Below are 13,840 nucleotides of genomic sequence, written 5' to 3' on the forward strand. Positions count from 1 at the left end.
CCAACCCCTGTCCCATCGCCGCAATTTTGCATCTCTGTTTTACAAATATTTTAATGGAATGTTCTCTGATGACTTGGTTTCTTTCCTAGACTTTGGAATATTTTTTCATGCTACTTGCTTTTTCGATTGTACTGATATGCAGAAGTTTTAATGTAATGTAAACAAACATCTTGTTAATCTTTCTAGATCTGATCTCAAATAGTAGCCCATTACGTGCAAGTGACGATATGCATTGATAGAAGTGAACGTGAGAAAAAAATTAAAAAATAACCATTGTTACTATTTATTAAAAATATTACACGCATACATATATATATATATATATATAATTTGAGGTTGCTATTTTTCAGCAGTAGAGTAACCAGTGAAATATAACGAGGTTAATACAAGAGTGCTCAATACTGAAAGTAGAGCAAGTTACATTTTCATAAGCAGTAATTTGTTGCTACACATTCATGAGCATGTTTAGGTCTTCGAGTATTTAGTAACTAGAGACAGCTTCAGGCAACAACGCTTATTTGTGAAAGCGGAATTCCTAACGGTAAGAATTCCGCTTTCGCAAATAAGCGTTGTTGCCTGATGAGGTATCTAGTTACTAAATACTAAAAGACCGAAACATGCTCATGACCGTGTAGCAACAAATGACTGCGTATTTAAAGACAAATTAGAATATATATATATATATATATATATATATATATATATATATATAGTGTTTCATGTTATCAATCAGCACAACAAAACTGTCAAAAGTTTAAGCAAGTAAAAATTTAAAAAATACAAACATTTAAATTTAAGTGTAAATAAAAATGATAATTTTATTCATCAGGTAATGCATTTTACTCCATCGGAGAGTCAGTTAAATATTGCATTCTTGGTTACCAAGGGAAAGCGAGCTCTTTACCAGTTGGTGTTGCAACGGCTCTTCAGATAAGAAGCGATCTTGGGATGGCTGGCGAATCGGTTGTAGAGAGCCATCAATTTGGGATAGCTGCTGAACATATTCTGGTTCTCCCTGAACATGTTCTCCATGCAGCAGTAGAACATCATGTCGCACCACATCATCTGTAAGAAGGAAGAAAGGAAATGATTTACTCAATGGCGCAGAATTTGGTAAAATGAAAGTGAGTCATTTCTTTAATAGTGAATCGCTTTAATTTAATTCTAAGTATTCTGAAATTTAATATAAATAGCTATTGTGCTCATATCTTAAAAGTTTGACTACAGATAAACACAGACACACACACAAATATATATATATATATATATATATATATATAAATAATTCTTATAAAATGATTCTCTCTAAGGTTTTTTAGCTTTCAGGATATAAAGAGTCTTCATGCAAACTGCAAGTTTATCCCGGGTTTCTTTTTTATTTTTATTTTTCTACATTTACTTTTTTTACTGGTTATTTTAAAGGACATGTACATATTTGCAATGACGATAACAAATTGCGGTTTCATTTAGTGCCGAAACTACCTAATTCTGGTATTGTTACAAATATAATTTGCTGATTTCTTTCTGTCCACTAATCAGACAAATAGCAAAAATAGCATCCTTTCAAACTCCGCGGAATAAGAACTTTGAAAATTATTTTTTTGGAATATGTAGTCGAACAATAAATTTTGGTTGTAAATTTCAACTCACAGTTTTAATTCCTCTTCTCTTTTATATATAAAATATAATATATATATATATGTTTATGATAAATTATTTTTTGCCCTATATTTTTCGCGCCTTTTAACGTAATTTTGTCTGGATCATTTTGACATTTACTTTTCTTTTTTATATTTAATTCTATCCATTTAATTTTTTTCTTCTTCACTGATTTTTTCTCATCTTCTTCACTGATTTTTCTTAATTACATTTGTCTCGGCAACCGTGTCAAACGCATATCTTATTTTTCTTTTAATTATATTATTGGAATTTTTTCACGTTTTCCTTGTATATTTTATATATATATATATATATATATATATTATGTTATATATATATTATGTTTCCGAATTTTGGAGGTGATATTGGTGATTGGTTTTGTTTGAATACGTCGTAGGGCTTCGTTTTATTTTTACGTTTTGTATAGTTTGATTTCTCCGTGTGTTTTTTCCTGTACTCGAGAATAGTTCTCTCGAACGATGGGATCTACACGAAATTGAAAGCTAGTGAAATTCATTCTGCATTGTACGCCTAAATTAAGTTATGTTACAATAGTCTAGAGGTTTGAAGCGTCGATTATTACTGCAAGCGACAATGATAATAGAATTGCGAATTATTATAAACCTTCTTAGTCACGGCAGACTGAATGAAAGTATACTACTTCTTAATTCCGTGCAGATTCCCGAGTACCACAGACGGATTTCTAAGTTCAACATGATAGAGCTGAAGATCTTTCGAAGGTTACATGAAACTAAATGCTGAGAAAATAGCTCTAATCTAGAAAAGTAGTCTGAAGATTCCAAATAATGCAAAAAGAAATCCTCATCTAAATATATTGAAAACTATTTGCATCTATTTAAAGTCACTTTAGCATAAAGTCATTCTTAATTCTGCTACTAAATTTGAAGTAAGTTTTTATTTTGTTCAACCCTGATTGTAAAATACGAAGAATTCATCGAATTCCAATTATATTTTTTGTAGTTATTTTTATAACTGTTTCACCCTCTTCTGTTTCTTGTTCAATTTAACGTAGCTGTCCGTTTGGAAGTTGTACAGTCTTTCAAAGGAAAAAAAAACATTTACCTGGTCTCCCATGAAGAATTGGTTACCACCATTGCGCATGCTCAAAGTTCTTTCCATGAAAGGCATGACACGGTTGAAGGTGTTCATATATCTCCAAAGCATGTAGTTCTGCAAAAGAATTTAAATAAAAAGTATATATATATATATATATATATATATATATATATATATAGTAAGTTATAAATATATATATATATATATATATATCAATTAACCTACGCAGAATATTCCGCATAAGCCTGACGAATCCTAGCGTGGATAAAACACGGAATATTCTGTGTAGCTTAATTGCCATATATATTTTAATAACTTACTACTTAGCTTTACTCCTGTATTGAGCAATGTTGAAGTAAATACTTTAAGTTTTTAAATGAAATTATACTTTCGTATATTAATTTATTAGATTAAATGGGGTAATCGTATATAAATATATATATATATATATGTGTGTGTGTGTGGGAGTGTGTGTGTGTGTGTGTGGGTGTGTATTATTTTTATTTATATAGACAAGTATTACATACTCGCTACAGTAGGTATGCTAATGTGTCGGGGCAAATTCGTTTATTAAAAAAACAACTGTACCTCATCAGGGGAGAGAAATAAAGTTTATGTCTGTTATAATAATTCAGTTTGCACTTACAATTTTTGGTAGTATCTGTTTCGTAGCACAAAAGCAATCACTTAATTATTATATCAATCAGTGAATCTATTTTGCCCTTAACTCCTCAGAAGAAATAGCAACAATCAATCCATCGAAAGGAAATAAAATTAGGGACAAATGAATTAAAGGAATAACTTGTAAGATGGTCACCCTCATGAAATTTGAAATTTAGTATTTTGTTATTTATTCCTTATATATATATATATATATATATATATATATATATATATATATATATATATATATATACAGAGTGTTCCAAAAGTCTTGGGCACATTTCAAGTCCTCATATCTGCTTAATGTGCCCAAGACTTTTTGAACACCCTGTATAATGAATAAATAAAAAATACTATATATATATATATATATATATATATATATGCCTGTTTGTGTATGTGTGTGATAAGAAAAACCTACTAAAATCGTATCTTACTCCGATATGAATAGCGCAACCATGTGCGTGTGTTTCTTTTTATATATGTATGTGGGGGTTTATTAAGTGTTAATGGAATCACAAGTCATTGATACTTACATCGTAATTGCTACAGTTTCCTTCGCCACCAAATCCATAGTCGTTCATGTTGTACTGCAGAAAAATACAGAATAACAATTATATGACTCGCTTACATTTTAATTACCTGTAGATATTAAAATCATTAATTTTTTTTCACAGTTTCGTGTCAACTATTTGATATCTCTTTCGAAAAGAGATATATATGTTTACAAGTAGCTCAATGGTCCTGGCACCAGAAATTAAATAATCATCTGGGAATTATTCTCCCTCAACCAACGTTCGTGATTTGAGCTGTGATAACTTTTAGTTTTATATCAGTTCTGGGGTTGAATTTTTAGTGAGACTATTAGGCTTTTGAAAAGCGTAACATTTTGATACTCTGTTTGGAGTCAGAGGTATGAACGATGATGATGTCTAAAGCTTTTTTTTCCTAGTCTGATAGCAGTTAGATAATGGTAGTAGCAAATTATCCTTGGTATAGTATGTTTCTCTTCGGTGTTTCCGAGAAAAAAAAAACATGTTGAGTCTTCTCGAATTTTGTCGAAAGATTACATTTGGCAACGGCTTAAGTATTTTTGAAACGAATACAGCAGGACATTTCTTTTTACAAAGGGTTACCATATATCAAGGCCCACGAGCCACTCGATGAGGGATAAAAGTTAATGCATGTATTGGGTCAGTTATTTAATAACCATTTGTAGTGGTAATTTCATATGATTAGATTATTTACGAGGACGATTGCATCTAAAATATTTTGTTCCAATTAATACAAAATATAGTTACGCTCGATTTTATATTGAAGTGGCAGGGATATTTTGAGCAAGTATTTTTAAATATTTTATCTGAAGACAGACGTACTATAGTGTGCTTGGAAGCAGTTGCGTGATAATGTGTTGCAAAATGTGCAAATTCTATGAATTAGAGAGAATAACGTAAGGTTTTCTTGTTTTTTTTTTTTTTCATTTTGGGTAAGGGCCGAGACTTTTCAATAAGTGCATTATAGATATGCAACAACGCAACATTGCAGCTTTTTAGTGGAAATATTAATATATTTCTTATGCATCTGTTTTAACGATATATACGAAAACTGCAAACCAGAATCAAATATCGATTTTCAGAAAAGGGAAACGTAAATTATTTCATTTCACAGCCAAAGGAAGTACCAAAATGCAATATCAAATATAACAGTGAGACTATTAGACAAGTAGATACACTCTAATTTAATACTTACGATTATAATAAATACAATAATATTAATAATAATAACAATAATACTAATACCCAATAATAATAATAACAATAATAGCAATAATAATAATAATAATAATAATAATAATAATAATAATCATAATAATAATAATAATAATAATAATAATTCTGATTTCGCTTATGAACGTCTCTCTGGAAAGGGATGGGATTTATTTCCAGAGGATTTCCCTTAATCCCGGCTTCAAATCAGGAGCTTCAAAGATCAAGGGTTTTCCTAAGGATGTTGGTGGTACCTATAATTTCAGAGGTTTGAAGGCCGCCTAAAACATCGGGGATTTGTAGTTTTTTCAATTGTCCTTCCAGACGACTTGATACTACTCCTAGTGTACCAACTACAACCGGGATTATCTGTGTTTTAACCCCGTGTATACGCCTTATCTCCAAGGCCAATGGAGCATAATTGCTCCACTTCTAATTCTCCTTCTCTCTCACATTCCTGTCCAAGAGTACTGAGAAGTCTACAATCTGCCAGTTTTTTTAGACCTTGTCAATGACGACTAAATCCGGACGATTATGTTCCGATTGCTTGGTCGTTATGACACTTTTGTCCCACCATACCTCTACCTTGTCATCCTCACTTGTACTCATTTCATCAGGCACCTCCTCAAACCATCAAGCAGTATTTTGTTTGATAGATAAACCACTTATTTCATACTATTTGTTCTACTTATCTCTCTTTTTTTTACTATTCTAAGGGCAACTTATAGTAATATTATAATTAGATATTAATAATGTAAATTCTGCGGTAGATGATTTCGGAATACAATATAAAAAGAATAGATTTATATTACAATATTGTAATGACTAGGGTTATGACAACAGCATATTCTTTTCATTGTTTTGACTCTCGAGTATACATTCAACACAGTTAGATACAATCAATCAACCGAGAACCACATCACTCTACATAAAACCATGTTAGATATCAATGGATACATACCTGAGAATCAAAACAAGGAAAAGAATATGCTGTTGTCATAGCCCTAATTATTACATCTGGTGGTAAGAATGACGCTGAAATTAAGAACAGAATCGCGAGCACATAATCGCCTTGCATAGCATGCCGTGTCTTACAAAACAGAGACAGAAAACTAATCTTGAAAATCAGAATTTTACAGGAGGTACATACCGTCAGTTCTCCTTTACGGTTGCAAATATTGAGCAGTAACGAAGACATCTGAAAGTCGTTTAGAAAATGTCTGGCAGTGTTCTTAGATGTCTTTTGTACTGGAATTCATCCGATAGTTATCGAAAATCGAAGAAACCGAACATTAAATAGTCTTTTTTTCCTTATAAATGAGAAAGAACTTTATAGGGTAATATTTGACATTTCACCAGCCAATGGAGATAATTCCCAGAAAATCAAAGGTAGATCATTCCTAGCAAATCAGTTCTTAAAAAATTGAAATATTATCATTAGAATATATCGCTCAGTAGGAAAATATTCGATTGCAGATCGAATGGCACCTGTTAACACCCTGGTGTATCTCACCATTATATTTTTCCTATTTCTTACTGATGTGTTCAATTTATGATAAAGGAAGATGTACCATTTAAAATTTCAGCAAATCATTTCTTCGTTTGCATATTTTCAAACAAAAATAAACCAGGAGTAACTTTTTCAGGGCATTCATAGTCAAGCTCAAATATCAGCTGACGTGATATTGTAAAGAAAAACAGACGGAATTGGATAAACGACATTGTCATTGGCTTATTTTGTGAATAAGTCCACTGAGCAAATTATGTATCGCAATATACAATATTCAATAGAGGATTTATTCTATAATAATACATACGCAATCTGCATAAATTAAAGTATTATTTTCCAACTGGGCAACACCGGGCGTCTTGCTAGTTTATGGGAGTCCTTTTTTTGTTGTTGTAGTTGAAAAACATGGAAGAGAATTGCAACATAAGTATTTTTTCATAACTTTGCTTCAGGCCAGCTACGTACAATGTTAAATGATTTTGTTTTCCAAGGTGTATTCTTAAAAGAAGTGCTATAGGTAAAACGTTGAAATATAAATAATGTTTAATAATAGTTAGCTCACCCTGAAGTTTCCATTCTTCCAGTGGTAGTACCTCATGTAATCGTGCATGATTTCGTAGAAGCAATCGCTGATGTAGTCACACCTGAACATGTCCATGGGACTCTTGGGGTAGAAATCTACAAATAAAAACATTGAGTTAATTAAGTTAAAAAATATAATCACAAATTTTTACGTTCAAAATTTAGATTTTAATCGTGCTAACATCAATTGCATCGGCTTCGTAAATGGCGCCGGTGAATGTTTATCGACGTAATTCTACCAATAACAAGTGAAGCCTGGTCGGTGCACAGTGAACGAGGCATAAAAATATGACTAAGCATTTGCCCCCCTGCCCCATTTAGCCCCAAAAGTCCTCAGGGGACGTCAAATCTCGGTGATAATGTACAAGCGATGCGGTTTTAGGTCTTAACATATGTGAATTTGAGATCTTCACCTCGCAAAAAAAGAAATGACTAAGTCAATCATTTGCCCTTCCCCCCATTTAGCCCCAAATGTCCCCAAGGCCTTAAAATATTTTAATTTGAGTTCAGCACCATGCAAAACTGCTAAATACACATACACAGAACATTTTGGACAAATATGGTAAAATAGTCCCAACAATGGAACGTTTTATTAGCCCTAAAATAACCCCTGGGGCACACGCCAGAGTTATCGCGAAGTATAGACAAACAAAATTATATAGAAATCAGTTAGTTACGACTTTTCAGAATGTTTTATAAAATCCAAGGCATCAATACTTTTTACTAAGCACAAAAGTTTCAATTGTAGCCATTTTGACTTGAAAGTCACCCCTAGGGGGGGGGGGGCAACCGGAGTTTTCTCGAAAAATCCGTTCTGTTATTTTTTTATACTCTTATCATGTTTAATGTTTGTGTAAAATTTCGAAAAATTCCAAGTCGTAGTTATTGGGAAAATTGCGGACAGTTAAACGGACGAACGGACAAGGGTGAATTTACAGGTCAACCTACGTTTTTTTCAGGGGGCCAATAGCCGTTAATACTCCAATGTTAATTATTAAAATATATTAATACTATAAAATATTAATATGCTGCCCGACGCTGCCCGGTCGTAAAATACGCATAAATATTATATTTTAATTAATGCAAAATTCTTATTTATTATAAACAGAAATATCGTATGCATAAACCGTAACGTTAATTTTTTCTAAAAAAAATGAATAAAAGACGGAAAGAAACTGAGATAGATGCATGCGAGAATTTGTTTGTTTTTTTAATAGCTCACTTCTGCTAAGTTAAAAAATACGCGAGCTGAGATCAAAAACAAAACCTTACGACAGTACGATAACAATTAGACCAGCTTGTGACGATATTTAAAGACTTTTCAAACGTTGTGAAATAGTTGATAAAAAGATAAAATCCGTTGTCTCCCAAGTACTTTTTTTTTCAATTTTGACGATTTAGAAGCCTTTTTTTACGATAAAAACCGATTACTACTTTGTCCTTGTGTCTGATTACCCTATATACCAATTTTTAAGTCTATAGATCAAAAGTTTGTGAGTATATAGGTTGAGAATTGTCCACACACACATACATTCTCTCTTTTATAGATATAAAGATTTTTCTGAGAATTTATTAATTTGTGGAATATACTACCTAATATTTCATATGTATGCAAAATGGAATGATGTCTCGATATGTACGGGGAGCACAAAACTAAAGAGCTACGAACACGGAAGTTGTACAGTTAAAACGAGCGACCTTTTGTGCTCTAGAATTTATATTTCTACATAGTAACCATGATATTCAATGCATTTTATCAGCCTTTCTTGATGCATCGGTCGTAAAAGTCCGAAGCCTGTTTAATCAGTCACATCTCCATCACCATTCTGAAATCAGCGAAGGAATTTTCTAACTTTACTGACATCAACATCATTGGCTTTATAATCGTTTAACAGGTGCCGGTGTATGTTGATCGCTTCAATTTTTTTCTGTATTGCAAGAATTAAATGACATATCATGGCTTCTGGGGTAGGTACGTCGATGCCAGCTGGCGTTTTATTAGAGTCTGAACGCGTTAATATATGCAAGGGAGATGAAACTTTCAAGCCACAAATGCATAAGTTCAATCGTCACAACAATACAATTTACAATCCGCTCAGATCTATTGCAAAAAATAGGAGGTTTTTCTTTTAGAACGTCCCTCGTGCAATCTTATTTTCTAAAAGTGAGAAGAATAGATTATGAAAATAATACTTACTGTGTTCGCGGGCCAAGTACCGGCAAATGGCCATGGTCTCGGGCATCATGTCTCCGTTGTCCATCTGCATACAGGGAAGATATTGACAGGGGAAATCTGGAACAAAAAAGATATGAACACTGAACTGTTTTAATTCCTACTAGAATAAAAAGGGGGCTTTGTGTGTGTGTGTGTGTGTGTGTGTGTGTGTGTGTGTGTGTGTGTGTATGTGTGTGTGCGTGTGCGTGTGTGTGTGTATGTGTGTGTGTGTTTGGGTGTGCGAGTTCGTTCCCAATGGACTCCGAAACGGCTGAATCTATTTTTCTCGATTTCACAGAACGGTACAGACATATTTGCTTTTATCACCCTCTAAGACTTTGTTTGTTTTTTTACGGGCCGTTATTTTATGGGTCTTATGCCTGTGTAAATAGTTTCAAGGGGTAAAAAAATGGGTCCAAATCAAAAACATCGTTATATATCTCATAAATTCCTCTCAGTTGATTGGTTGGTTGGTTGTTTTTGTTTTACGGCATATCAACCCTTTTCGGGTTATTTAATGCCGAATCCAAAGATTTTGAAGAAAATTGTTTTAATAGAATATATTTGTTGTTTTCAAGTCAGATTCTATTAAACCCATAGTGGAGACCCTAACAGGTACTACCACTCCGGGTCAGAGTGGACCTGGGAGCAATGGGAATTAAAGAGTGGCTCCACACTCCCCAAAGCCTGCAAGCTGGGGCCTCACCACTGGATATAGTTTTAGGTCATATCCAGGACCCCTCTCGGTTGATTTTTAATATTTAATTTTTAAACAGTTCATATACGTGTAATATTGATACAATTGTAACGTCAATAGCTTTGGCTGCTCCGTTTCGATTTTAGCTGATGGCATAATAATACAATCTTTTTTTGTTTTAAATCACGACTTATAACGATAAAAAATCGGAATATTTGGGGGCATCGGTTCGCTATCGGAATCAGAAAAATCGGTGCCTATTTTCCGATACCAAAACGATTCTTTTTTTATTCGATTTTGTTTAAAGTAAAATTATTCATTGCTGATAATAATGATAAGACCCATAAATATCTATTTTGAAATAATAATACACCGCATTTATATCATATTGAAATAATTTTGAAATAATACTACCCCGCATTTATATCATATTGTTTGGATGTACGACCGTCGAGGATAACCTGGATTCTGTTCTTATTTAAAAATAAGTTCAAACTCAAAAGTTTAGTATAATGATTCAATTGTCCTCTAAACAGAAATATTCATTTCGAATACGCCCCTGTAATAAAAATCACTGTTGAATTTATATGCCAGCCCTTACTGGATGTGCGGTTATAATACTTTTAATCTTATTTTAAAATTTAAAAAAAAGTCAAGTATCATGGTGTAATTGTGCTTTAAACAGCAACATTTTTTTCGAAGGTTCCTCTGTCAGATCAACGAACACTGTTGATTTATATGTCGAGCCTTTCAGCTTGGGTGACAATAAAACTTCTCGAATGCACTTGTGATGTTAGGCTGTGTAAGGTTGTAACTTAGGTTACAATCGCCTGTTTCTTTTCTCGTTGAATTTTTCGATTATCGATACTTATCGAAGACATTCCGATACAAAACCAGTCAAAGATCACTGCCAGGCATGTAAGTACCTTCGCATGAAATTTCATAAAAATCGGCCCAGCTGTTTTCAAGTATATAGGGAACAAACTTATACACACATACATATAAGAGTATTTTATCATAGTTGAAGCAAATGGATAGATAAGTATAGATAGGTAGATTGATATATACATATATATATATATATAGAGAGAGAGAGAGAGAGAGATAGAGAGAGAGAGAGAGATAGATAGATATACAAGAAAACTGTAATAGTTAGATAGATAAGTAGATAGATTGGTAGCTGGATATATATATATATATATATATATATCCAGCTATATATATATATATATATATAATTTTAAATATATATATATCCACCTACCAATCTATCTACCTGTCAATCTAGCTATTACTCTCGAGCTCCGCCCATTGTATTTAAAACTTTATTTAAATTCTGTACCTCTAAACATTTGTATATATATATATATATATATATATATATATATATATATATATATATATATATATATATATATATATATATATATAGGGAGTATGGAGATGCATTTATATATATATATATATATATATATATATATATATATATATATATATATATATATAGGGAGTATGGGGATGATAAAAAGCTATAGCAAACATCTAAATGACTACTTTAACCAAAGTTCCTGATTTCAAAAAAAGAAAAATTAAAAGATTCATCTGCCTTACTTTTAATGCTAGGTTTATTTATGGTGTCTTTTAAATTCAATAAAAACCCTCCTAAATTTGCTGATGAGGAGACCTTGCTTACCAAAAAACTATATATAATTATTCTACATAACTTGATGTATACCACAATAAAAAGCATTGTTTTCCGAAACGATCGTACAAATAATTGATTTTATTGTTGTTCCTTCTTATGAAACTGATTTTAATTTAATTAAAATTTGATTTTTAAATTTTTAATTATAAATCACATTACAATATATATATATATATATATATATATATATATATATATATAAAGATACAAAGAAAACTACACCAGATAAATAGGTAAGTAAATAGATAGGTAGGTTATATATATATATATATATAGAGAGAGAGAGAGAGAGAGATAGAGAGAGAGAGATGTACAGAGAAACTATAATAAATCTGTTTATTATTGTAGATTAGGTTTTAATATTGTCGCTTCGTTTGTTTCATTTAGCTGTTCACAGCAATACCAATACTAACCTTATCGAAGCATAACTTTTTGTCACCATTTTTGAAGAAAGGTGTTGATTCATTCAAAATAATTAATCATTTTAGATGTACAGTATATATATACACTATATCCCTAAATTATTATAAAAAAATAAAAACTAATTAAAACTTTTTCCCCAAAGCAACTCAGAACTGTTCGTACATTTGCTGATTGGCCACTGATATGTACAATCAAATAAAAAAGATGTTGAATGTAAATTCCTTACCATTCCTGCAACGATCCCAGTCGGAGAATTCGTATCTCTTGTCCATGTATTTGACGCCAGCCATGGCCATCATCATACGAAGGATCTCGGCACGTCCGCGGCCATTGAAGTAATGGAGGGTGTAGTTAGGCATGGTGGACTGGTTTTCGGCTTGTGCACTACCAAAAAGGAGAACGAGCTGTTGTGGTTTGAGTGACTGTAAGTCTTCTCTGACGACCGAGACACAAACCGAGCGCGTATTTATACACCCGGGTTAATCAAGTTGTTAGTAGCAATTAATAGGTAGACGCTTTGTTAACCTGTGCAAGGACGTCTAGCAATTATTCCAATTTTGGTGCAACTTAATTGGATTTGCACTTTTCCGAAAGAATACAAATAACAAGAAATACTTATTTAATGCCGGTTGAAAGTAAGGCAATGCTCGGTGTTGGATGCTTTCTTTAGCCAATTACGTAATGTGTATTTTTTAAGCTATTACGCCTGTTAATGTCTTTAAACTGTCTCTCCTTCTGTTAATTTTATTTTTATTTCGGACTATTAGTCTCATCTTATCTTTTTATTGGTGCACAACGTTTCGGCCAACTTCCTCTGGCCTTCGTCAGGTGGTAACCGCGACGGATAGGAACTTCAAATCTCCTAACTGCATTCTCAGCAATCACTGCCATCCGTAGTTGTTGTCGTCTCACCACATTTTTGACCAATTACCTCTGGCACGCTTTGGGTGGGATTGAAACCGCTATCTTCAGACAATGTTCATCTGGAACCGTAGAGATTCAACGTCTCTATCAACTGCGCCACGGGCCCCGAAGGCGCAGTTGATAGAGACGTTGAATCTCTACGGTTCCAGATGAACATTGTCTGAAGATAGCGGTTTCAATCCCACCCAAAGCGTGCCAGAGGTAATTGGTCAAAAATGTGGTGAGACGACAACAACTACGGATGGCAGTGATTGCTGAGAATGCAGTTAGGAGATTCGAAGTTCCTATCCGTCGCGGTTACCACCTGACGAAGGCCAGAGGAAGTTGGCCGAAACGTTGTGCACCAATAAAAAGATAAGATGAGACTAATAGTCCGAAATAAAAATAAAATTAACATACAATGCTCATCTCAAAAATAAAAAAAAAAAATAAAAAAAAAATTCCAATATGGAATAATATATATATGTCTCTCCTTCGTCAAGCAGTTTATTTAACAAACTAGCAATAAGAGCCGACGTTGTCCGGGATAAAATTACGACCATCGAATGCTCCACACTCCCAGTATTTTTATAGTCGTCGAAGTTGTTGAAATCGCCCATATTTTAATCGAATCGATTGA

General features: G+C 32.8%; 1 protein-coding gene across 1 annotated transcript; it reads right to left on the bottom strand.

Annotated features, from left to right (window-relative positions):
- Positions 1-900: 900 nt before the first annotated feature.
- Positions 901-12,656, bottom strand: LOC145265280 (S-crystallin SL20-1-like). The gene is made up of 6 exons (XM_080121059.1): positions 12,524-12,656; positions 9,455-9,550; positions 7,238-7,353; positions 3,936-3,989; positions 2,743-2,850; positions 901-1,065 (listed from the first exon to the last, which is right to left on the bottom strand). The coding sequence occupies exons 1-6, from the start codon at positions 12,654-12,656 to the stop codon at positions 901-903; spliced, it is 672 nt and encodes a 223-aa protein (XP_079977185.1).
- Between the last annotated feature and the right edge of the window lie 1,184 nt (positions 12,657-13,840).

Source organism: Euprymna scolopes, chromosome 40 (assembly GCF_053919585.1).
Source record: "Euprymna scolopes isolate OS-2025 chromosome 40, ASM5391958v1, whole genome shotgun sequence".
NCBI lineage: Eukaryota > Metazoa > Mollusca > Cephalopoda > Sepiida > Sepiolidae > Euprymna > Euprymna scolopes.

Bases quoted from the DNA above. Each gene is read 5' to 3' on its own strand.
- LOC145265280 (XM_080121059.1), bottom strand. From the start codon at position 12,656: ATGCCTAACTACACCCTCCATTACTTCAATGGCCGCGGACGTGCCGAG. The intron at 7,354-9,454 runs GTAAGTATTATT...TTTTATTTGTAG, and splicing joins GTACTTGGCCCGCGAACACA to ATTTCTACCCCAAGAGTCCC. The intron at 2,851-3,935 runs GTAAGTATCAAT...ATTCTTTTGCAG, and splicing joins GAAACTGTAGCAATTACGAT to AACTACATGCTTTGGAGATA.